Source organism: Dreissena polymorpha, chromosome 7 (assembly GCF_020536995.1).
Source record: "Dreissena polymorpha isolate Duluth1 chromosome 7, UMN_Dpol_1.0, whole genome shotgun sequence".
NCBI classification, from domain to species: domain Eukaryota; kingdom Metazoa; phylum Mollusca; class Bivalvia; order Myida; family Dreissenidae; genus Dreissena; species Dreissena polymorpha.
Window position 1 is genome coordinate 62,020,253 of NC_068361.1, and position 23,896 is coordinate 62,044,148.

At 36.3% G+C, this 23,896-nt stretch overlaps 1 protein-coding gene across 3 annotated transcripts in view; it reads right to left on the reverse strand.

Annotated features, from left to right (window-relative positions):
* Positions 1-23,896, reverse strand: part of LOC127837843 (carnitine O-acetyltransferase-like) — a 24,572-nt gene continuing 676 nt past the window's right edge. For all 3 annotated transcript variants that reach the window (XM_052365243.1, XM_052365244.1, XM_052365245.1), the window contains exons 2-14: positions 23,425-23,631; positions 22,906-22,986; positions 22,411-22,529; positions 21,895-21,948; positions 17,622-17,790; positions 16,880-17,051; positions 15,714-15,886; positions 15,091-15,191; positions 13,061-13,177; positions 8,730-8,852; positions 6,653-6,851; positions 4,149-4,286; positions 1-625 (exon numbers count right to left, since the gene is read on the reverse strand). In XM_052365243.1, the coding sequence (XP_052221203.1) occupies positions 407-625; positions 4,149-4,286; positions 6,653-6,851; positions 8,730-8,852; positions 13,061-13,177; positions 15,091-15,191; positions 15,714-15,886; positions 16,880-17,051; positions 17,622-17,790; positions 21,895-21,948; positions 22,411-22,529; positions 22,906-22,986; positions 23,425-23,631 (1,872 nt within the window). In that variant the 3' untranslated portion in view covers positions 1-406. The remainder of the gene's footprint in view (positions 626-4,148; positions 4,287-6,652; positions 6,852-8,729; positions 8,853-13,060; positions 13,178-15,090; positions 15,192-15,713; positions 15,887-16,879; positions 17,052-17,621; positions 17,791-21,894; positions 21,949-22,410; positions 22,530-22,905; positions 22,987-23,424; positions 23,632-23,896) is intronic.

Below are 23,896 nucleotides of genomic sequence, written 5' to 3' on the forward strand. Positions count from 1 at the left end.
TTTCTGATAAATATATTTATTGATATATGAATGTATTTAGTGAAGAGATATCACTGGAACAGGAACAATAGTAACCATCAAAAAGTCCTTTATTAAATGCAAGTAAATAACAATTACGAAAAAATATGAGGTATTATGGGACGACACATTCAATCTAGACTGGATATTAATTTAGACAAGACTTCTTTTTTTTTAATTTCCATAGAAGCGGTATGAGTTTTCACTGTGAAATTGCACAGGCTAATCTGGAAAATTGTTTCGGCAAATGCATGCAGCCCAGTTTTCGAAGAGAGCTGCTCATATTTAAACTACATATTTGCCTTCTCAACGTATTTTTCTTTTCTTCCCATTTAAAAGTATAAAATAACTATTAATGACTAATTTTTTATGTCCATAAATATAACTGTTACAAACTGGACTTCACAGAGCTGGAAAGCACTTTCTTCATATCACGCAAACTGTTCGCCACAAGCTCTGACATTTCAGCCGCTGGTAGAGTTTTGTCATTGCTCTTGAAGGAAGAGACACCAAATAGGATGCACTTTTCCTGGGGGTTGTAGCAAAAACCGTATCCATCTGGGACCACTGGCCCAAAGAACATAACCGACTCGGACTTTGCAGGCACCTGATGACAAAAAACAGGTTATGGTATATAAATTTAACTGCAAACAGATATAGCAAAAACAAATCCACATGCACAACGTATTTTTGAAACCTTGCATGATACAGTAGAAAACACTTAAATTTAGTTTTAATTCTTAATGAAGTATACAAGAAATAAGCACCAACAATGCCCAACATATATCATTATATTTTGCCGGTAATCTATACAGTTTCCTTCATTTCATCTAAATGTCAATTATTTTAGAAATAAACTGATAACAAATATTTCTACTTTTTAATTTTCAATCACATCTTCAATTTGTCATAAATACACAGGAACCCTGTTGATATGAAACAGTGGAAAGATATGATTCATCGCTGTTTACTAATGTGTGAGTTTCAAACAGTGTTTCAAAATAATTCATTTCTTTGCTTTGAAGTTGCCGTATGGTAGGAGGTATGAAGCACGTCTAATAAGCAGGAGGTCACAGGTTTGATTCCCATATTCTGAGCCTTCTTAAAATCTTCCCCACGACATCAAGTACTGGTTCTACCCAGGAAACAAAACTTGAGAGATTTTCAATAATCAATAAGCTTCTAATGTAATCAAGCTAAAATATGTTGAAACTAATAAAAAGGAACCAGTTTCTTCTTGATCATCTTGAAACAGAATGCATAAGTTTCAACACACATTGACTTCAGAATTCTATTTTGCTATTGGCATTGTCAAAGCAGGCACCAGATCTAGCATGCCAATTAATGCGAATTTATTTAACAGTATTTCAGTCCTATCATGGCAGTCAATTATTTTTTCCTGGGTAGTCCACAGATATTAGACGCGTTGCCAAGTTACTTTAACACTATCAACATGCCGTAAAACAACAGTTTTCATTACTTTGACAAACAAGAGCTGTGTTTGCGAAACACAATACCCCCTACTGTGCCGCTTTGAAGCCGCAAAACAGATATTTTAGAAAAAAAAGACCTTTGACCTTGAAGGATGACCTTGACCTTTCACCACTCAAAATGTGCAACTCCATGAGATACACATGCATGCCAAATATCAAGTTGCTATCTTCAATATTGCAAAAGTTATGACCAATGTTAAAGTTTTGGGACAGACAGACAGACAGACACACACATACAATGAAAGACAGGCCAAAAACAATATACCCCCGATCATTCGATCCAGGGCATAAAAAAATATGATATATTCTATATATCCATATAATATCATATCAGCATTTTAAGTGATGACAAAGTGTTGTTTTTCATGACATATTGATTAGTGTTTTAGTGACTTGGCAACCCGTCAAACACCAGTGGGGTTGTTTGCCTTTCCTGGAAAAAGAGCACCTATGCATGCCCTAACTGGTGATAACACTATCTGAACAAACACAACGATGTCTAGACCAATCATCACACAAATTTTGAGGCTGATCCAGCCATCGGACATAAGAGCTTGAAAGTAAAGAGTTCAAACAACTGTCTGGGCAAGCCAGCCCAACTAAACAGCAGCAACCAACTGTGCAAGCTGCGATATAACAACAGCATACAACTGAGCAAGCCCGACCAACGAAACAACAGCAACAAACTGTGCAAGCTGTGATATAACAACAGCAACGAACTGAGCAAGCCCGACCAACTAAACAACAGCAACCAACTGAGCAAGCTGTGATATAACAGCAGCAACCAACTGAGCAAGCCCGACCAACTAAACAACAGCAACCAACTGAGCAAGCTGCAATATAACAACAGCAACCAACTGAGCAAGCTGCAATATAACAACAGCAACCAACTGAGCAAGCTGCAATATAACAATAGCAACCAACTGAGCAAGCTGCAATATAACAACAGCAACCAACTGAGCAAGCTGCGATATAACAACAGCAACCAACTGAGCAAGCTGCGATATAACAACATCAACCAACTGAGCAAGCTGCAATATAACAACAGCAACCAACTGAGCAAGCTGCAACATAACAACAGCAACCAACTGTGCAAGCTGCGATATAACAAAAGCAACCAACTGAGCAAGCCCGACCAACTAAACAACAGCAACCAAATGAGCAAGCCCGACCAACTAAACAACAGCAACCAACTGTGCAAGCTGCGATATAACAACAGCAAACAACTGAGCAAGCACGACTAACTAAACAACAGCAACCAACTGAGCACGCTGGCCCAACTAAACAGCAACAAACTGAGCAAGCTGCAATATAACAACAGCAACCAACTGAGCAAGCCCGACCCACTAAACAACAGCAACCAGCTGAGAAAGCCCACCCAAAAAGCAAATTCGTTGAATTGATATCCACCGCCAATATGCTTCTGGACACACAAGTGTTATATTTGACACTAAAAAAAGCATTTCTTCAATATACAAAGGGCCATAACTCCTTTATTAACAGATGGTGTACAATGCCATTTGGCGTGCATCATCCTCTGATCCATATATATACTCATACCAAGTTTCAATGAAATCCGCCAAAGCACTTCCAAGATATGGCAAAAGACGGACGGACGGACAACGCCAAAACAATATCCCTCCGCCTATGGCGGGGGATAACAAAACAACAGCAACCAACTGATCAAGCCCACCCAACTAAACAACAGCAACCAACTGAGCAAGCTGCGATATAACAACAGCAACCTACTGAGCAAGCCCACCCAACTAAAAAATAGCAACCAGCTGAGAAAGCTATGATACAACAACAGCAACCAACTGAGCAAGCTATGATATAATAACAGCAACCAACTGAGCAAGCCCGACCAACTAAACAACAGCAACCAACTGAGCAAGCCCACCCAACAAAACAACAGCAACCAACTGACCAAGACCACCCAACTAAACAACAGCAACCAACTGAGCAAGCTGCGATATAACAACAGCAAACAACTGAGCAAGCCCACCCAACAAAACAACAGCAACCAACTGACCAAGCCCACCCAACTAAACAACAGCAATCAACTAAGCAAACTGCGATATAACAACAGCAACCAACTGAGCAAGCCCGACCAACTAAACAACAGCAACCAACTGAGAAAGCCCACCCAACTGAAAAAGCAACCAACTGTGCAAGCTGGCAAAACTAAACAACAGCAACCAACTGAGCAAGCTGCAATATAACAACAGCAACCAACTGAGCAAGCCCGACCAACTTAACAACAGCAACCAACTGAGCAAGCTGGACCAACTAAACAACAGCAACCAACTGAGCAATAGCAACCAACTGAGCAAGCTGGCCCAACTAAACAACAGTAACCAACTGAGCAAGCTGGCCCAACTAAACAACAGCAACCAATGGTGCAAGCTGGCCCAACTAAACAACAGCAACCAACTGAGCAAGCCCACCCAACTAAAAAACTACAAGCAACTGAGCAAGCCAGCCCAACTAAACAACAGCAACCAACTGAGCAGGCTGGCCCAACTAAACAACTACAAGCAACAGAACAGGCTGGCCCAACTAAACAACAGCAACCAACTGAGCAAGCCGGCCCAACTAAACTTAAGACAATCAAGTGTGTTCATATCATAATCATACCTGACTAGTAGAAATCCTCCAAGTTTTGCTGAAGATGAAGTTTCTGTTCTTAAATAACTTTGGCAGCTCTATGTTGTGTTCTTGTGCTGTTAGAGCCAGGCCCAGGAAATGTCTGTCTATGCCTTTCCCAGAGATGGCCTGCAGTTAATTTATAAAGATTACTAGTGAAGCACGGGATAAAGATAAGTTGAGTCTGTGGTTTATATATAGAGTAAACTAGGTAAGCTCGGGATAAAGATAATTTGAGTCTGTGGTTTATATATAGAGAAAACTAGGTAAGCGTGGAATAAACATAATTTGAGTCTGTGGTTTATATATAGAGAGAATAATGGGTAAGTGTGGGATAAAGATAAGTTGAGTCTGTGGTTTATATAGAGAGAATACTGGGTAAGTGAGGGATAAAGATAAGTTGAGTCTGTGGTTTACATATAGAGTAAACAAGCAAATTCGTTGAATTGATATCCCCCGCCATATAAATTTTGTTTATGGATGGGTGTAGACCTTTGACCTCAATGTGTGACCTTGACCTTAGCCCCTAGGATTATGGGTGTTGAATGTGAAGCAACCCCAGATGATAGAGAACAACTATAGCAAGTTTCATGGCATGGTAAAGGAATGACTAAATAATGAATAATTGATCAAATTTGTGACCTTTGACCTCAATGTGTGACCTTGACCTTAGCCCCTAGGATTATGGGTGTTGAATGTGGAGCACCCCAGATGATTGAGAACAACTATGGCAAGTTTCATGGCTCTGGTCATGTGTTCATGGAGATAAAGCTGTAAGCTTATATTAACAAGCATTTTTTCAAGATACAAAGGGCCATAACTCCGTTATTAACAGATGGTGTACAATGCCATTTTGCGTGCATCATCCTGTTAGCCATATATATACTCATACCAAGTTTCAATGAAATCCGCCAAAGCACTTCCAAGATATGGCTCCGGACGGACGGAAAGACGGACAACGCCAAAACAATATCCCTCGGCCTATGTCGGGGGATTACTAGGTTAGCTCAGGATAAAGATAATTCGAGTCTGTGGTTTATATATAGAGTATACTAGGTAAGCGTGGGATAAAGATAAGTTGAGTCTGTGGTTAATATAAAGAGTAAACAAGGTAAGCTCAGGATAAAGATAATTTGAGTCTGTGGTTTATATACAGAGTATACTAGGTAAGCTTGGGATAAAGATAAGTTGAGTCTGTGGTTTATATATAGAGAATACTGGGTAAGTGTGGGATAAAGATAAGTTGAATCTGTGGTTAATATAGAGAGAATAATGGGTAAGTGTGGGATAAAGTTAAATTTAGTCTGTGGTTTATATATCGAGAATACTGGGTAAGTGTGGGATAAAGATAAGTTGAGTCTGTGGTTAATATAGAGAGAATGATGGGTAAGTGTGGGATAAAGATAAATTTAGTCTGTGGTTTATACATAGAGAATACTGGGTAATGGTGGGATAAAGATAAGTCGAGTCTGTGGTTTATATAGGGAGAATACTGGGTAAGTGTAGGATAAAGATAAGTTGAGTCTGTGGTTTATATATAGAGAGAACACTTGTAAGTGTTGGATAAAGATAAGTTGAGTCAGTGGTTTATATAGAGAAAACTGGGTAAGTGTGTGATACAGATAAATTGAGTCTGTGGATTATGTATAGAGCATACTTAGTAAGCGTGGAATAAAGATAAGTTGAGTCTGCGGTTTATATAGAGAAAAACAGGGTAAGAAATCATAAACCACGTGCCTGAGGAAAACAAGTTTTCAATATATGAATAGTACATACAAATGTTAACTTTGTAACAAGAGCACTACATAATGGATGCCAACGCTCAGCTGCGGGTGCAATTTTGAATAAATGAAAGCTTGTCAGATTATTATTTTTTAGAGGTCACAGTGACCTTGACCTTTGACCTAGTGACCCCAAAAATGTGTGTGGCATGTAGATATCATCAAAATGCATCTACATATGAAGTTTTAAAGTTGTAGGTGGAAGCACTTGGATTTTAGAGCAAAATGTCAAGGTTTTAGCACGACGCGGACAGCGAACGTCGGACAACACAACGAGCTGGCTATGACAATACCGAGCTAACAATAATCACTTTCACTTAGCAAGCATTTCAATGCATTAAAATTCACTATAAATAGAATACTTTTCCATTAAAGGATTACTTCCCTCAGGATTTGCCTTACCGGGTAAGTACTGGATGCCAAATTTTGATTCATTCAATAATTCAATGATCTTGGGATGACCTCATGAAGATCCTTTTGAGAATTTAAAACAACAACAACATAGACTTGGACAATAAAAAAGAATGCCCTAATAACATGAAATGCACACCTAAACACTGAGTAAAACAGTTCTCATATTAAGAGATTGGATGGTATCTACTTTTGTTTGATATGAAAAAGAAATATATTACTCTTAATTGTCATAAAATATTGATTATTTGAAAATAACCTGTATATTTTTTCAATATACAATAAAATTGAAAATAATTATACATCATTCGTATATTGCTTGTGACTGTCTATGGCTCGCCGCAGTAGCTCCGCCTTGCGCCCGTCTGACACGGCAGGGTCCAGCATGGCCCTGGTGAAGGCCACAGACTCTGAAGAGCAGGAACGTATTGTCTCCGTACGGCCAAGCTGGAACATTCGGATTGAGCCTGACTCATAAGTACCGACTGGTCGTTTGTGATGTCTGGAGTGATAAAACAACAGTTTAAATTAAATAATCATTAAACAATATACAGTGGAAACCCTCTTAACCTGATCCTCTCTATACCGGAATCCTCTCTAAACCAGAAAAATTGTAATTGACCTTCTTAAAGTAAAATAGTCAATTTCCCCTCTACACCGAAATCCTCTCTAAACTGGAATTTCCTCTCGGTCCTGGTTAGGAGGGGTTCCACTGTATATAAATATATTAACACAAATTCATAAAATTAAATTTCGTCATGTTTGCACAAAGTGACTCCAAATCATAAACTAGAATATCACGCAGCATAGACTATCCCTGTCAGATGTGTAGCAAGAAAATCATATAGAAGTTTTTAGTTTAAACATTGGCAAATCTTTTGCACTTTAGTTGATAACGTAGGATGATCTCAATTGCACATGCGCATGTTCGCATGTTCATATCATAATGGTTAATGCGAACAATTGTGAATGTTGTATGTTGCTAAGTTTAGATTTTTGTCTTCGTGTCTATTGGCAAATTTATGGAAATCTATGCTGATTCATGGATTACCTGGTAGCAGAGGTATACATCTCTTCAAAGCCATCCTATAGCATAAGCCATGTCAAAAAGCAGGAACTAACTTTAAACACTTAAATTATCAACAAGTGTACTTTTCACATCTTTATTGCAAGAAAAACACACTTTTATTTTTAATTTGTAAATTACAAGTGATCTGTGTAGGATGGACTTGGTTTAAAACTTTTTTCCATATAGAAATGATACTTTGTTGGTGTTATTCTATTCAGGCTGGAAAGATTAGGACATCTTGAATGTGTTATTCCATTTGTAACATTTTTTTAACATAATAACCAAACATAAAAAGAACAAGCAAATTCGTTGAAATGATATCCCCCACCAATATATGGTACTTCTGGACACAAATATTTCTGGACGGATGGACAACGCCAACATGCATCATCCTCTTATCCATTTATATACTCATACCTAGTTTCAATGAAATCCGTCAAAGCACTTCCAAGATATGACTCAGGACACACAAAAAAAGCATTTTTTCAAGATACAAAGGGCCATAACTCCGTTATTATCCAATGGTTTACAATGCCATTTGGCGTGCATCATCCTCTTATCCATAAATATACTCATACCAAGTTTCAATGAAATCTGCCAAAGTACTTCCAAGATATGGCTCCGGACACAAAAGTGCAGGCCAGATGGACGTAAAGACGGACGGACGGACAACGCCAAAACAATATCCTCAGCATATGGCGGGGGATAATGACTTTCGGAATAGAAGACATTTTCAAAATAACAAATGATTTGTGTAGTCATAGAGATTTGTTCATTGCTTAAGTAACCATATTGGGATGCCAAATGCAACTTTAGAAAATCCCACTTCATTCAAAACAACTGACAAACTCTTGATATTTAATTATTAATTTGATTGCCAATATCTTTATCACGGTAACTCAGGATCTGAATCCATTTAATACTGACTAGATCTTTAAAGGAACCTTTTCACAGATTTTTGTGTGTATTGAAGCTTGTATTTAAATGCTTTAAATCTGATAAATGTAAACATTGGAACTCAATTTCTCCAGTAAAAAAAAAGAATAATACTTAAAAAAAGAAAAAAAAGTAACCCTTCACTGGGCTAGAACCACTGACACTTGGTTTAAAAGTCTAGCACTTCAACCACTTGTCAAAAGGTGCATATAATTGATGTTTTAGAGCATGGTAAATGTTAAGCATAACTGTTTTTTTCGTAAATATCATAACAACAACGAAAATGTGCAGAGCTGAAACATTTCTTTTCAATTTTGGCAATTGACCAAAACTTGAAAAGGTCCCTTTAAAGGGTGAGGCATCAATCAATCTAACCTATAGTAAGCCAGCTGAATGGCGTTCTGTATAAAGCTGTCTGGCGACACCTTCTGTGACTTGGGGAAATCTTTTCCAAAATCCTCAAAAGTGAAAACTTTAAGATCCAAATCACTCACTAGTCTGAAAAGAAAAAAAACACACAATGCAAATGCTGTATTATTGTCATTTTTACTCTTTTATTTAATTTTTGACTATAGGCTCCTCTAAAATAGCTATTTTCTGAGCCTTGTTCAAAGTTTAGTATCTAAATACATATTGGAGGCTTAAAATGTACGAGTACAAGTTTATGTTATGTTTTGAAAAGATTATTGTTGATGATGCAGAAACAGTAGTTTGCTTAATTAAGTCATTTTTATAACTGTTTTGTGACAACTCTGTGGTATTATTTATATGAACTCTTTTCATTCAGCTGCGCTTTGTTACCTTGAGCTCTATGGGAGTTTACAAAAGATCAACCTATCTAAAAAATTATTTATAAGAAGTTTTAAGGTATATTATGTTCACTTATTATTTGGAGTTGGTACAATACAATTCTGATACTGAACATGAGAAGAAACAACTAAATTATTAACCCTTTATCACTTAGATATGTATATTGATGGGTTTGGAGTTTGAAAATTAAATTTAATTAAATACCTTTCTTGATAGATTCAAGTTTTAAAGGCTTCATTTCCAACCCTTAGATACTGATCTGCAGCATACAGCATAAAACCTGAACAGACTGCGAGTTACATAGCCATTTTCACTTTGCCTCTGAGTGGGAAAGGGTTTAAAAACAAAACACAAAAAACACACTGGCTACAATTAGATAAAGAGTTTCCAAGATTGAAATGTTTCCAACCCTTAGTTCAACCCTTTCCCACTCAGAGGCAAAGTGAAAATGGCTTTGTGCAAACAACAAACATCTGTAATTCGCAGTCTGTTCAGGTTGTATGTTGTTTGCTGCTCATCAGTATCTAAGGGTTGGAAATGAAGCCTTTAAAACATGAATCTAGTAAGAAAGGTCTTAAATCAAATATCACTTTCTAAGGGACTACTTATGCATCAAAATACATATCTAAGTGGTAAAGGGTTTATAGATCTACATCTAGACAACAAGAGTTTTCTACATCTTACAACAAGCTTCAACAAAGATAAACATATTACAGTGCAAAACTATTTGCAGGGAACAAATTCTTCAACATAATTGGTAACTGTAATTCAAGTTAAACTTGATATTCATTTTATATGTAATAGTGAGGGATCTGAAATACATAGAATATCCGGATTTTGACTCAGGAAATGGAGTTTTGGATTACAAAAAATCAGCTGCAATAATATATTAATCACAGTTAATTTATCAAAGATAAAAACTTCAAATGGCTTTTATTGTGGGATTGATAAAATACAATTAAAATCTTAAAAACAAAATGATTGTGACAGTTAAAATTTACTTTTAATGGTAGTGAAGCATAGGACATTTTCCTTTGACTGTGAGTTTGAACTCCATGTTTGGACAATTTATAAAACAAGATCTGTTCCAAGAACGCAAGCTCAACTATTCTCCCGCTTGATAGATTTCATGTTTTATTGCAGTAACCTAATAAAATGAGATATTTGAAGTTGAATATCACTTTCCGCTCTTATGATATTTTGCTTTTAAAGAAAGTTGCTTCTTAGCAAAAATCTAGTTAAGGCGTTAAGTGTTGTCCCTGCCTGATTAGTGTGTGTGTGCAGACTGCACAGGCTAATCTGGGACGACACTTTACACACATGCATATAAAGTATTATAAACCCCTTTTCACAGAGCGAGGCTCATATATAAAGCAACAGAACACTTAACCTCAGGTTAAATGACCCAATCTGCCCCAAATGCAACCCATGCTAGGTCTGCATGTGAGCTTAACCCTTTGCATGCTGGGAAATTTGTCGTCTGCTAAAATGTCATCTGCTGAATTTGTAAAATTAGCATTTTCTTCAATTTTTTTCAAAGAATACTATCAGAATAGCAAACAGTTTGGATCCTGATGAGACGCCACGTTCTGTGGCGTCTCATCTGGATCCAAGCTGTTTGCAAAGGCCTTCAAAATTCTGTTCCAGCACTGAAAGAGTTAAGATAGGAGTTGCATGCAATGTTATAACCCTTTTCCCCCATATAAAGCTAAGTGAAAATGGCTTTTGCAACCAGCATAACTCGAGTAACTCGAAGTCTGTTCAGGTTTTATTCTGTTTGCTGCTCATCAGTAGCTAAGGGTTGGAATAAAGCCTTTAAAAATTGAATTTAGGAAGAAAGGTATTTTATTAGATGAAACTTTATACAAATGCGTCAAAATACGTTTATTTTTGGTAAAGGGTTAACAGAAGTACAAAAAGGGGCATAATTCTGCTAAACTGCATGTCTAAGTTATGGATACCTAGCATTTTAAAGAGGCCTTTTCACGTTTCGGTAAATTGACAAAATTGAAAAGTTTTTTCCGATTCGCATATTTTCGTTTTAGTTATGATATTTGTGAGAAAACAGTATTACTGACCATTTACCATGCTCTACAATAGCCATTATATGCATCTTTTGAGGATTTAAAAACATGCAAATTATAAAGCGTTGCAACGCGAAACGAATTAATAATTTGGAAAGTTCTGTTGTTGGCGTTATATTTTGTGAAACTACAAGGATTGCTTATATAAAGTATAAAATACATCAGTTATTGTATCAAGAAGGATGGTCGAGTGTTCTAAGAGGTAGACGTTTTACTCCAGGACTCCAGGGGTCAGTGGTTTGAGCCCTGCTGAAGGTTACCTTTTTTTTCTTTTTTTAATTTTTATCTTGATTTTTTACGGGAGATTTTTAAAATCCAATGTTTACATTGATCAATATAAAGCATTTCATGACAACCTTCAAAACATGCCAAAATCTGTGAAAAGGCCCCTTTAAGCCCGCACAACAAAGGTAAGTTTCATTTGAATATCTGCAGTAGTAAAGTTATATGTACTTGTTGCATTCAGAACTGTATCTACATTACATCTTTCATGCAAACCTTGACCGGGCTTTTGTACCCTCTTAAAAATCCGGTCACAGTTGTAGGTCTTGGTCAGTAAATGTTCATGTTCAAGATAGACCTTTAACACATAGGTCAAATGTTTAAATATATGCAGTAGATATATGAGAGAGATTTAGAGTAGTTCCACGCAAATGTTAAAACACTGTATTATGTGAATTGGGAATAAGACATCAATTTGGGAATAAATTGTGTTTTACCAAAACGGCATAATATGCAGTTTTATCTGTTGTATTTATCTAGTTTTACAAATTATAATTAACACATATACTTGCATATATAATAGCATCATTTAAATTGATTTTACTTCAAAACTTAATTTTTTATTAATTAAAAAAAAAAATCCTCATGAAATGAAACTGTGTCCATGCCGCGCATGGACACGGTTTAAAAATACACTTTAAATGATAAAAATTCAATCACTGTTAATGAAAAAGTCATGGAAAATTTCTTATTAAGCTTAAATTATAGGTAATATATTACCAAAATATATGTAGATCATGAAATGAATAGTTTTGTTTGAGAAAATCACCAAAATGATGTCCATTCCTAGTTTGATGTCTTATTCCCAATTCACATAATACAGTGTTTTAATCAGAATTTTATAAGAACAAAACGATGAGAGTCATAGCAAAATGCAGATCTGAGTTATTCATTTCGGACAGTGACCTAAAAAAATGACCCCAAACACAATGTGTAAAATTTCAATTGAATATCAGTAGTAGAAACGGTGATATGAATATGTTGCAAGGTTACCTTAACCAGAGTATTACACAGATGGTAACATCTGGGCAAGTAGTAAAGCTCTTAATATTCTATGACTCGTAAAACTTAAAATGGAAATTCATACATTTTTCCCTTAGCAATAAGGTCTGTGTATTATTGCAACCATATATAAAATAATTTTTTGAAAGTGGTAAATGTTATATGTTTTCCCTTCATTTATGTATATTTTTAGAGAAAATACTGCAGATATGATATTCCCTTTTCACAAGCTCCCCTCATAAGAAGCGAAATGAAATGGCTTTTGTAACCAGCGTAAAACCAGAACAGCCTGCGACTAACTTGCAGTCTGTCCAGGTTTAATGCTGTTTGCTGCTCATCAGTACCTAAGGGTTGAAAATGAAGCCTTTAAAACTTGAATTGAGTAAGAAAGGTCTTTAATCAAATTTAACTTCCGAAGGGACTACAAATGCGTCAGAGTACGTATCTAAGTGGTAAAGGGTTAATAGCAAAGATTGCTTCTGCATGAGCTGCATATTTATATTTGCAACTAACTACTGATTAGCTTACTTATCTGCATTCTCCTTAGCCAGATTTAAGCTGTTCTCCACATCTGATGACAGATTAAACTGAAGCATCTTGGGAGTGGTCACTTGATCAGCTGCTGGCCAATCAGAACCCTTGTTACTACCAAGAGATAGTGAACATTCATTAACAAAATAATGTCATATAATAAACAGATGATATTCACTAAAAAATCTTTAGTTTTTGTACTTGATATTGGAACTCTAGCGTAAAACACCTTCCATTTAAGATAATGATCATATATACCAATAGCCTTACTGTGGAATTCACTAGTTATAAGAGAAACCCAGTAATCTGGTACACAAACATGGCTTTACCATTTTAAATATTTTCATATTAACATATCATGTTAAATATAAAACAAGATGTGTTTGTGAAACACCACATGTATGTCCCCCATATATTTGACCTTTGACCTTGAAGGATGACCTTTCACCACTCAATGTTCAGCTTCATGAGATACACATGCATGCCAAATATCAAGTTGCTATCTTCAATATTCAGGGCCCTCTATCTATCAGATATGCGGCTGAATTTCGGGGGCAGTCCCCCCATCTGAAGAGTATATTTTTTTCCCCCCAAAACTGATTTTTCCCCCTCAGAAAATGAAAACAAAATTTTAAAGAACTGCTGATTTATAGTTGAAAATTGACCGTTTTTCGCCCACTAAAGTATCTACACTATCTACGCTTATTTTGTTCTTATGGAATTGGTGGTATGTAACCTTATATCGATTAGACGCTCAATAAAACATCGGAAAAAAACAACACCTAGACGATCAAGAACGGCCAGAAGGTGAAGGTCATAAAAACGTCATGTATCATAACAGCAAGTCTTATCGTAAAAAAATCAACACTAAAACATTCGCCAAATGTTTACAAATTGATCTTCTGTTCAAGCAACAGTCCCTTGCCCAGATGCAGATGCATTTTGTTCCACTAGTACTACTAGTCACTATTCTAGTGAAGATGACATGTCGAGCTCCGAGATCCCAGAGGCACTCCCTGATTCTGTTGATATGGACTCGGTATAATATAACAATTTTAAATAGGAGCATGGATCTTTTATTTTAAATCATTTCAAGAAATGATGTTTAGAATAGTAAACTGCTTTGATAAGGTTCCTGTTCTTGCAATTTTTTGCTGTAAAGTAAGTTTGCTTTGAAAAATTCCCCCATTTACAAAACATTCCCCCTCCTAAGGGCTGCGGACCCCTTCCCCCAAAGTAGTGTGAGGGCGCTGATATTGCAAAAGTTATGTTAAAGATTGATGCAAACAAACCAACAAACAGACAGGGCAAAAACAATATGTCCCCCAGTATAGACTGGGGGACATACAAATTCATTGAAACTACCATTGATACACATCAGGCTAGCATTGTTTGTACTGGTACCTACAGATTTGATGCTTTTTTCCAGATTTGTTGAGATCTGATCTACAATAATTGTATCAGAAGTTAATTTTTAAACAAGAAATGTGTTTGTCGGAAACACTATGTCCCCTTCTGCGCCGCTTTGAATTTTTTTTTTTTTTTTTTTGACCTTGAAGGATGACCTTGACCTTTCACCACTCAAAATGTGCAGCTCTATGAGATACACATGCATGCCAAATATGAAGTTGCTATCTTCAATATTGCAAAAGTGGGGCAGTTGTTGCCAATGTTAAAGTTGGAGCAAACCAAAACAAACCAACAGACAGGGCAAAAACAATATGTCCCCCACTATAGTGGTGGGGGACATAAAAAATATGACCCATGTTATGCAAAAATCAGTTGTAATCAATATGTGGCCAGTGAAGCTTCAAGCTAGCCTGCACATTTGCAGAGTTAGGTCAGGAGCTAAAATGTTGACTGTTCATGTGACCACCAAACCTTGCATGACTTTATAGCCATTGGGGTAGTTCCTGATCAGACTGTCCAACTGCACAGGATGGTCTGGAGTTACACTGGTCCAATATGGTATTAGACCCATGACCCGGCTTATGTAACTTTCAAAGTGGATAGTATTACACACATACATGTAATCCAGACAGTGGTCCATGAGTTGGACTATAGGGGGCCCCTCTGCCGTTGTGTGCTCGTAGTTAAGTCCACATGATCCGTCCTGACCCACCACAAACTGAAACCAACAGATGCAATAAATAAATTGCCCTTCTCAAAACAAGTGTATTCAATGCATTTTAAACAACAGTGGTGTTGGCATTTATCTTCCCCCATTTAAAAAGCATTTGATACACTGAACTATGTAGATTATGCACACTTTTTGTAATAATGTTCATGCATTTATGCACTGAAGTGTATTTAAAGTGTATTTCTCTCTTAGGTAAATACACTTATTATCATAAACTTACAAAACTTAAAAAAATTATCAAGTACATGTTTAAGATAATTAAGAACATAAAAAAATAAAGTTTTATTTTAATTGCCATTTAGTTTGGTGCAAAAACTGCTTAAAACATGTTCCTATTTTTTTGTTAAAGACATGATTTGTCTTTTATTTTAAAAAATCATTTTATATCCTGGTTGTTGGTGCAACATTCGCTCATACAGATTCACACTTTTTAAAAGTTATTTTGAAATGTTAACAGTTAAACTCTTGTTTGTCAAGTATGAATGAAAACATTCACCCAAATAAACCTACCTGAATAGTTTTATCAAACCACCGGTTGCCTGAGTGCCCACCTGAGCCTGCGCCGTGTAACATTTGCTGGCCTGATCCAGTGCGCAGGTCGGTGCTGGAGGGATTAGGTTGGTCCAGGCAGAGCACCACTATACTACGCTGTATTGACTCCAAGGATCTGCGGTTGGTTTCATCTGCAAATGAATTGGCCAATGGAGAAAAAACACTCTACACATGTATTATCTTAGTAAAAATATCCAACTAAAAACAGAGCTCCAGATAAGGGTCGTTTTTTCGTAATAACGAATTATTTTCAAGTCTGTTATGTATTTATTTTTGAATCTTGTCGTACCATTAAGAATTACAAAATCAAGTTACGAATATTATTTTTACATCGGTTTGTATTGATTTTTATTGAGTTTTTTTCGCGTATTATAGAAAAGATCTTATACGATGTTGTATGTTCAGTTGCCAACACAGTCGGAAAAGCTAAAAAAACGCGACACGACGGGTCCAAACTTAAACAAAAAAAAACATTGAACGAGTGGAAGGGACAATTCCCATGGCTAATCGTTGAAAAGATTGAAGGGGAGACCCATTTTAATTGTGAAATATGTAAAAATTAATCGAAGGCATGCAATCTAAGCACAGTTTGGGCATATGAAGGTATTTGAAAAATAAAATTGTATAATACTGAATAGACACTGTTGAACTCGTATAAATAAAGTTGCTAGTATGTTTATTTTGATTTTTGCATGAAAAAAAACATTATTATTTATTTTTGGGTCATTTAGAAAAGTTTAGAATTCTTTTTGAAAATCTGGTAGTAACTTTAAGAATTTCACAAAACCTTATCTGGAGCTCTGTAAAAAGTTAAAATGAGGTAACATAGCTGAGCCACAGAAATATTTTTCAATATCCCAAGCCTGTTACTTATCAGCATACATAAAAGATTTAGAGTCATTTGTCAGGTAAGTTTTACTCAGTACAGCATGATTGCTTATGTCATAGGCATAATTTGATCTGGAGCTTGCAAATAAATTACAAATGGCAAAATCATTCAGGAAAAAGATAGTCAAGGATGCCTTTGTAACGTTAGAACTAATGTCCGGGCCGTCAAATAGTGAAAAACAAAACAATTTACCTTTGTGTCTAAAACAGCAAGTTTACAAGATTACACTGATTACCTTTGCACATATTCTGGTAAGCGTTGGCCCAGTTGTTTCTGTACTCCAGAGTAAAGAGACCCAGAGGTGGCCCCTGTTTTGATCCCTGTTTCACTACATGTTCAAGCTGACCCTTAAGCTGAGACGTGTTTAAGGGTTTGTTGTCACTGCCGTAGACTGGTACCTCAAAGAACTGAAATTAATAGATTTGTACCTATAAGAAATGAAATGTACAGACTGGTACCTCAGTGAAGATTCTGATAATGCAAAGTAAAACATGTCTATTTGGGGTAATTTGGTTCAAATGAATGGTAATCTCTTGCCCTGCTTTGTTTCAACTGTCGTGGAAAAGGCAACGGGGCCCTTCTCAAGAGGTATTTTCATTTTGTATCCATTTTTTTTTCTCAAAATAAAACTTACGTTCAGAGGGCAATTTAAAGGCAACCATCTTAAAAATAACACCTTTTGAGCAATGTAGCCAAAATCAGGGCCCCATATTTTGCCCTTAAAAATCACAGCTTGAGCTTAATTATAGGAAAACTGGACTTAATGCATGTGTGTAATGCATATTGTGGGATGTAATTTTCCAGAGCATATTTGTTAAAAAGAGACCTCTTTTAAATGAAACAATCTATAAAAGCTGAAAGTGTTATTTACCATAAGCCTGTGCGAACTGGGCTTAAACCCAGCTTTCACAGGAATAGGCTCATTTATTTAATAGACAACACACTTGCATTGGAGTACATGAGATTGATGTACTCACATTGTTGTTGTACACGACGGTGATGTGTCTGGGTGGGTTGGGCCGGTCCGGGGGGAAGCACACCCACTCATCCTTGTTGACTCTGGGTATCCTGCACGCAGAGAGCACCTGGTAGTACTGCATCATGCACAGTGGGCTCTTGCCTAGGTGCTCCACTGGTAAGGTCTGCCTACAGAACAAAGGAACCAGTCAAAGTCAAATTTGAGCATCTGGTAGGGTCTGCATACAGAACAAAGTAATCAGTCAAAGTCAAGATTGAGCTTCTGGTAGGGTCTGCATACAGAACAAAGGAATCAGTCAAAGTCAAAATTGAGCTTCTGGTAGTGTCTGCATACAGAACAAAGAAATTAGTCAAAGTCAAATTTGAGCTTCTGGTAGTGTATGCATACAGAACAAAGGAATCAGTCAAAGTCAAGATTGAGCTTCTGGTAGGGTCTGCATACAGAACAAAGGAATTAGTTAAGTCAAGTTTGAGCTTCTGGTAGGGTCTGCATTCAGAACAAAGGAATCAGTCAAAGTCAAGATTGGGCTTCTGGTGTGTTCTGCCTACAGAACAAAAGAATCAGTCAAAGTCAAGGTTGGACTTTCTGGTGAGTTCTGTTTACAGAACAAATGTTTTGCCTATATAACAAGGGAATAAGTCAAATTTAAAATTGAGCTTCTTGTAAGTTTTGCCTATAGAACGAAGGAATCAGTCAAAGTCGAGGTTGGACTTTCTGGTAAGTTCTGCCAACAGTACAAAGGAATCATTCAATGTCAAGATTGAGCTTCTGGTCAGTTCTGCCTACAAACAAAGGAATCAGTCAAAGTCAAGATTGAGCTTCTAGTAAGTTCTGCATACAGAACAAATGAATCAGTCAAAGTCAAGACTGAGCTTCTGGTAGGGTCTGCATACAGAACAAAGGAATCAGTCAAAGTCAAGATTGAGCTTCTAGTAAGTTCTGCATACAGAACAAAGGAATCAGTCAAAGCCAAGATTGAGCTTCTGGTAAGTTCTACATACAGAACAAAGGAATCAGTCAAAGTAAAGATTGAGCTTCTGGTAAGTTCTGCATACAGAACAAATGAATCAGTCAAAGTCAAGATTGAGCTTCTTGTAAGTTCTGCATACAGAACAAAGGAATCAGTCAAAATTGAGCCTGCTAAGCAATAGAAAAAGATATCAATTATCCAGAGACAGCTATTTAATAGTATGACAAGAGCTGTCTTAAGTGAGTGCGCTTTACTAATCTTCCGCTATGATAGCATGATGTATGTTTTCTTTCAGTCACGTGATATTATGACAACTAAAGACTATTTGAAGTTGACTGTAGAGGTTAAAAAGGATATTTAAATTTAAAGATGAAAAATAATAAATTTAAACAAGACATGTGACCATGCCAAGAAATTTAATTTAAAATTTACCGGTACACCGATTAATTTAGGTTCATTTAATTAACTTTTGCAAGAACAGGGATGCATATAAGCTTCCTACACAGAAAAGTACAGCACAATACCTATCTTCAGACTAAGGTTCTATTTTAATTCACAGCGACTTTGACCCAATATGGCCCAAATGCAATTCCAATCAATATAAGCTACCTACAAAAACAATAACAGCACAATACCTGCATCCAAACGTAACTTATCTATAGTTTTTTTCTATTTTTAACTACAGTGAACTTGTTCCCACTGCTCCCGAAATGCAATCCCAACATAGCATGACAGCATACAATGATAGAACAAGAGATTGCCAAGCAATATGGTCCCCTACCGGTGAAACTCCACCATTGTCAGTAACAAAATATGTTTTTTATATATTTGTTGCCATAGCAACCATAATTTTTGACGTAGGAACAAAATGAAATGACGTGCATAATCTCCATTTGCCATCTATCCATGTTTTAAGTTTCATGAAAAAATATTAAGAACCTATAAAGTTATCGCAGGATCCAGAAAAGTGTGACAGACTGACTGACAGACAGACAGACGGAGTGCAAAGTTATTGACTAGAAACAGTTTTTATATTTTTATTAACAATGCCCCCCTAATGGCCCCAAATCATGCTTGTGCTAGATCAGCATTTTACCTGCCAACACAAAATTTCACCATATTGACCTCTATTCTAACTGAAGTCACTCATAGCCAACTTGTTAAATGCCCCGTGCTCTAGGAAATGGGTCTATATGCATAAGTACAAAGTATTGTCCCATATTAGCCTGTGCAGTCCGCACAGGCTAATCAAGGACGACACTTTTAGATTTTATGGTATTTTTCAATAAAAGAAAGTCTCTTCTTAGCAAAAATCCAGTTAAGGTGGAAATTGTTGTCCCTGATAAGCCTGTGCAGACTGCACAGGCTAATCTTGGGTGACACTTTACACACATGCATTAAATCCCATTTTCACAGAGGGCTGCTTATATATTTTCAGCGACAGAGACTCCGACCTAGGATGCAACTCTCCCAAAATACACCCTCATGCTAGGTCTGGAAATATGTACAGAAAAGAATTGTTTGACACACTTAAACAGTAATTTTCTTAGTACACAAAGGGGCTTTATTCTGCTTCATTGCTGCTAAAAGTTATGAACTTGATGATCCCCAAAACATGTGGGAATTGAATATCTGTAGTAGTTACAGAGAAACTTATTTTTGCACACGAATGTTAACATACATTTAATCTTGCCAGAAAACATGAACAAGACTTTTATAAGTATAATCTTGTTGAATCGCTCTACTGCTATACACAATGTGCAAGTTTGGAAAGAATAAGATGGAAACTTTGTACTTAATCGCGCAAACAAGGAGAATTTTCTCAAATTCAAGGGGAGATTATTGTGTACTTATTTCTCCGATACCGCTCTTATTCAATAGGCTTCAAGTCCTCATTGATATAAAGATACTGTGCAATTTTGGAAATAATTGGATGAAAACTGTGGAATTAATTGCGTCAACAAGCTTTCGAGTCACTGTGACCTTTACCTTTGACCTAGTGACCTGAAAATCAATAGGGGTCATCTGCCAGTCATGATCAATGTTACTATGAAGTTTCATGATCATAGGCCTAAGCATTCTTGAGTTATCATCCGGAAACCATTTTACTATTTCGAGTCACTGTGACCTTGACCTTTGACCCAGTGACCTGAAAATCAATAGGGTTCAAGTCCTCATTAATATAAAGACACTGAACAAGTTTGAAAAGAATCGGATGAAAACTGTGGACTTTATCGGATAAACAAGAAAAGTCTAACGCACACACACACAGAAACCATGCCATCCCATAAGCTCTTCTGCCTTTGGCAGTAGAGCTAAAAAGTGGTGATGCACTGTTGTTATTATAGGCCTAGGACAATTCAAAAACATAAAGATCCTGAACACATGTATGAAGAGTAAGTTATTTCAATATCTGTATATGGATGAGTTCCACGAAATTGTTAACAAGAATTTTGTAAGCACAAAAAGAGGCATTATAATTTTGCTAAATAGCAAACCAGAGTTATAGAACTTGGTCAATGACCTCACACAATGACCACAATCGCACGTGTGAAGTTAAAGTTGAATACCTTCAGAAGAAACAGTGATATGGAGATTATGCATGTTTACCTTAACCAGTTTTTAAGCAAAATAAGGGTCATAACTCTTCTTAATTGAAGGTCATAGTTTAAAAAAACTTAGTCAATAACCTCAAACAATGACCCTAAACAAGTTAAACGTTTCAATTGAATACTCTTCATTGCATTAAACTACCATTGAAACACTGGAAGTAACAATGATTGTATGGTAAATGGATAAATTTTTCTGTAAATACTTAACCATTAAAGCCATGTTATAACAAGATGTGTTTGTGAAACACTATGTCCTCCCCCATATATTTGACCTTTGACCTTGAAGGATGACCTTGACCTTTCACCACTCAAAATGTGCAGCTCCATGAGATACACATGCATGCCAAATATCAAGTTGCTATCTTCAATATTGCAAAAGTTATGGCCAATGTTAAAGTTTGAGGCAAAACAACAAACAGACTGGGCAAAAACAATATTCCCCCAGTATAGACGGGGGGACATAAAAATATAAGTCATATACCATATGCAGCCTGGATAGCTCAAGACCAACTGCTGCATATGCGTACACTCTGCACACTATAAAGTCACACTTGGTGTCGTGGTCTCATTAGTGGTCAGTGTAGCTTTTGACCAGACTACGTAGATGCACGGTCTGGTCTGGACCTATGCAAGCCACATATGGTAAAAGACATATTTTCATATTTAAAGAATCCATAACTGTTGCTTACTCATCAATCATGACCTTGTAATCCAGTAAACCAGCAATCAGTCTCGAGGCATAGCTGGAAAACAAAACATGAAATAATTATAAGATCAGATTCTCACATGCATCAATCTAACATATGTATATTTGTAATGCAAACTTTTTCTAAATTCTAATAAGTCATGTCAAACATCATTTAATTATTACATAAAATCAGCTATCTTGTGTTATGTTTTTGTCTTTAACCAATACTTGTTCGTGATATCAACAATTTAAGTGGATGAAGCATGGAGAAAGACTGAGATTAATTATTGGGTTGGAGTAATGGAGGTGGCGGAGAGTCATTTAATTGGAAATTTTTACTTCATAGTCCAATTTCAGATTGTGAAATTGTGCTGGGATTTAACTTTCTTTATAGAGACATGGTGGCAAATGCTTCACTTTTAGTCGGAAAATATATTATTTAGAAGTTTGGTTGAGTATAGCCAGTAGCCCTTTTGCATAATCACAATAGCTCCAAATAAAGGTTGCACAAACTTACTTTAGTTGACCTTCAAGGTCGTTGAAATTTCCCCTAGGAAACAGGACCCCTGGGTTTGAATTGATTACACAGGGTTCCCTGACATCTAGGTAGGCAATGTTACGCCACCAATCAGAAAGCTATAACAGAAATGTACGAATACATGTAACATTTTAAATAATAAAATCCACGCTGAAAAAGAGGACCATACATATCTAATAAAAATCTGCCTATTCTGATCATTTATAAACAATCTTGGAAGTCACATGCAAATTATTACAAATCATGTTCATATGTACTCATACTCAAACACTAGGTTGAACTCTTTCTATTTCAAACAATAATGACACATGTGGAAATACCCTGCAACAATTATAAGTCACACTTAATTTCATCTAAAAAGTTTTTACTAATAAAAACACTTCTTACAATAGTTTTTACATTGGTAGAATGATTAAAGGTCAAGATCAAAATGTAAAAGCTTTTGTCATTTAGTAGTTGATATTGTCCAAGTACCCAGTTTGTGTGTTTCCCAGCTCTCTCTATCAGCTTGGCTTGTAACTCGGGACCTACACCATTCTTGAAGTCCTCACACAGCTGAAAGTTAAATATGAAATTTCAACCTTATATGTCAATAGGATTCACATAGGGTTAAGTGATACCTTTATTGAAAAAACATATTTGTATGAATGAAGACACAATGGCCTCAGGCACCAGATGTGGACAGAAGAGACCACGATGCAAGTGAAGTCTATACATTTGCGCAGAGATCCTGCTTGTCATTCAGAGTGTTCGACATGATTATGGATGAAGGGTAATAAACTAATATTTTGACCACATCTGACCACACATGTTCCAGTGATTTTTTTCCTTTCTTTATAAAATTCCTGTAAAAGGTACTTTTCCAATTGAGAAAAAATTATATATATTTATATTTATACTCGGGGTGTATAACCAATAATTTGGTTATACCAGACAATCAGACTCCTATTAATGTCAAACCCTGCACAGGTGTATCAGTGATTAGAAATCCACCTTTTTTGCTTGTTCAAACTCCTGATCAGACACAAGTGGTCGAAGTGTCTGCAGGTACTTGTCCAGCGTTTGCTTCAGAGGGGCCACTGGGAACTTTGGCAGCGCAGCTTGCACAGAGAACATGCGACCCTTGAGTTTCTGAGGCTGGGTGGACGTCATAGTGACAGCAGACAAGGAGCTTATAGAATTCTTCCCAATTTGACGAGCCTGAAAAGGCAAATACAGTAAATGCAGGTTAATATGATTATTTTTTTCTTTTCTATGAAGCTTAAATTTTGTTTAATCACACTTGAAAAATGTGATAAAAAACATTTTACTTAACTTAATAAATTAATCAGCAAAAGGAAAGTTTATATTAGTAAAGTTTGGTCATTGTAAATTGATGACCTTTAATCTTGCAAATGACAAAACACCTAATATTTATATAGTGTGAAGTAGTAGACTTCCTAACAAAGATAAAGAGATGCATTTC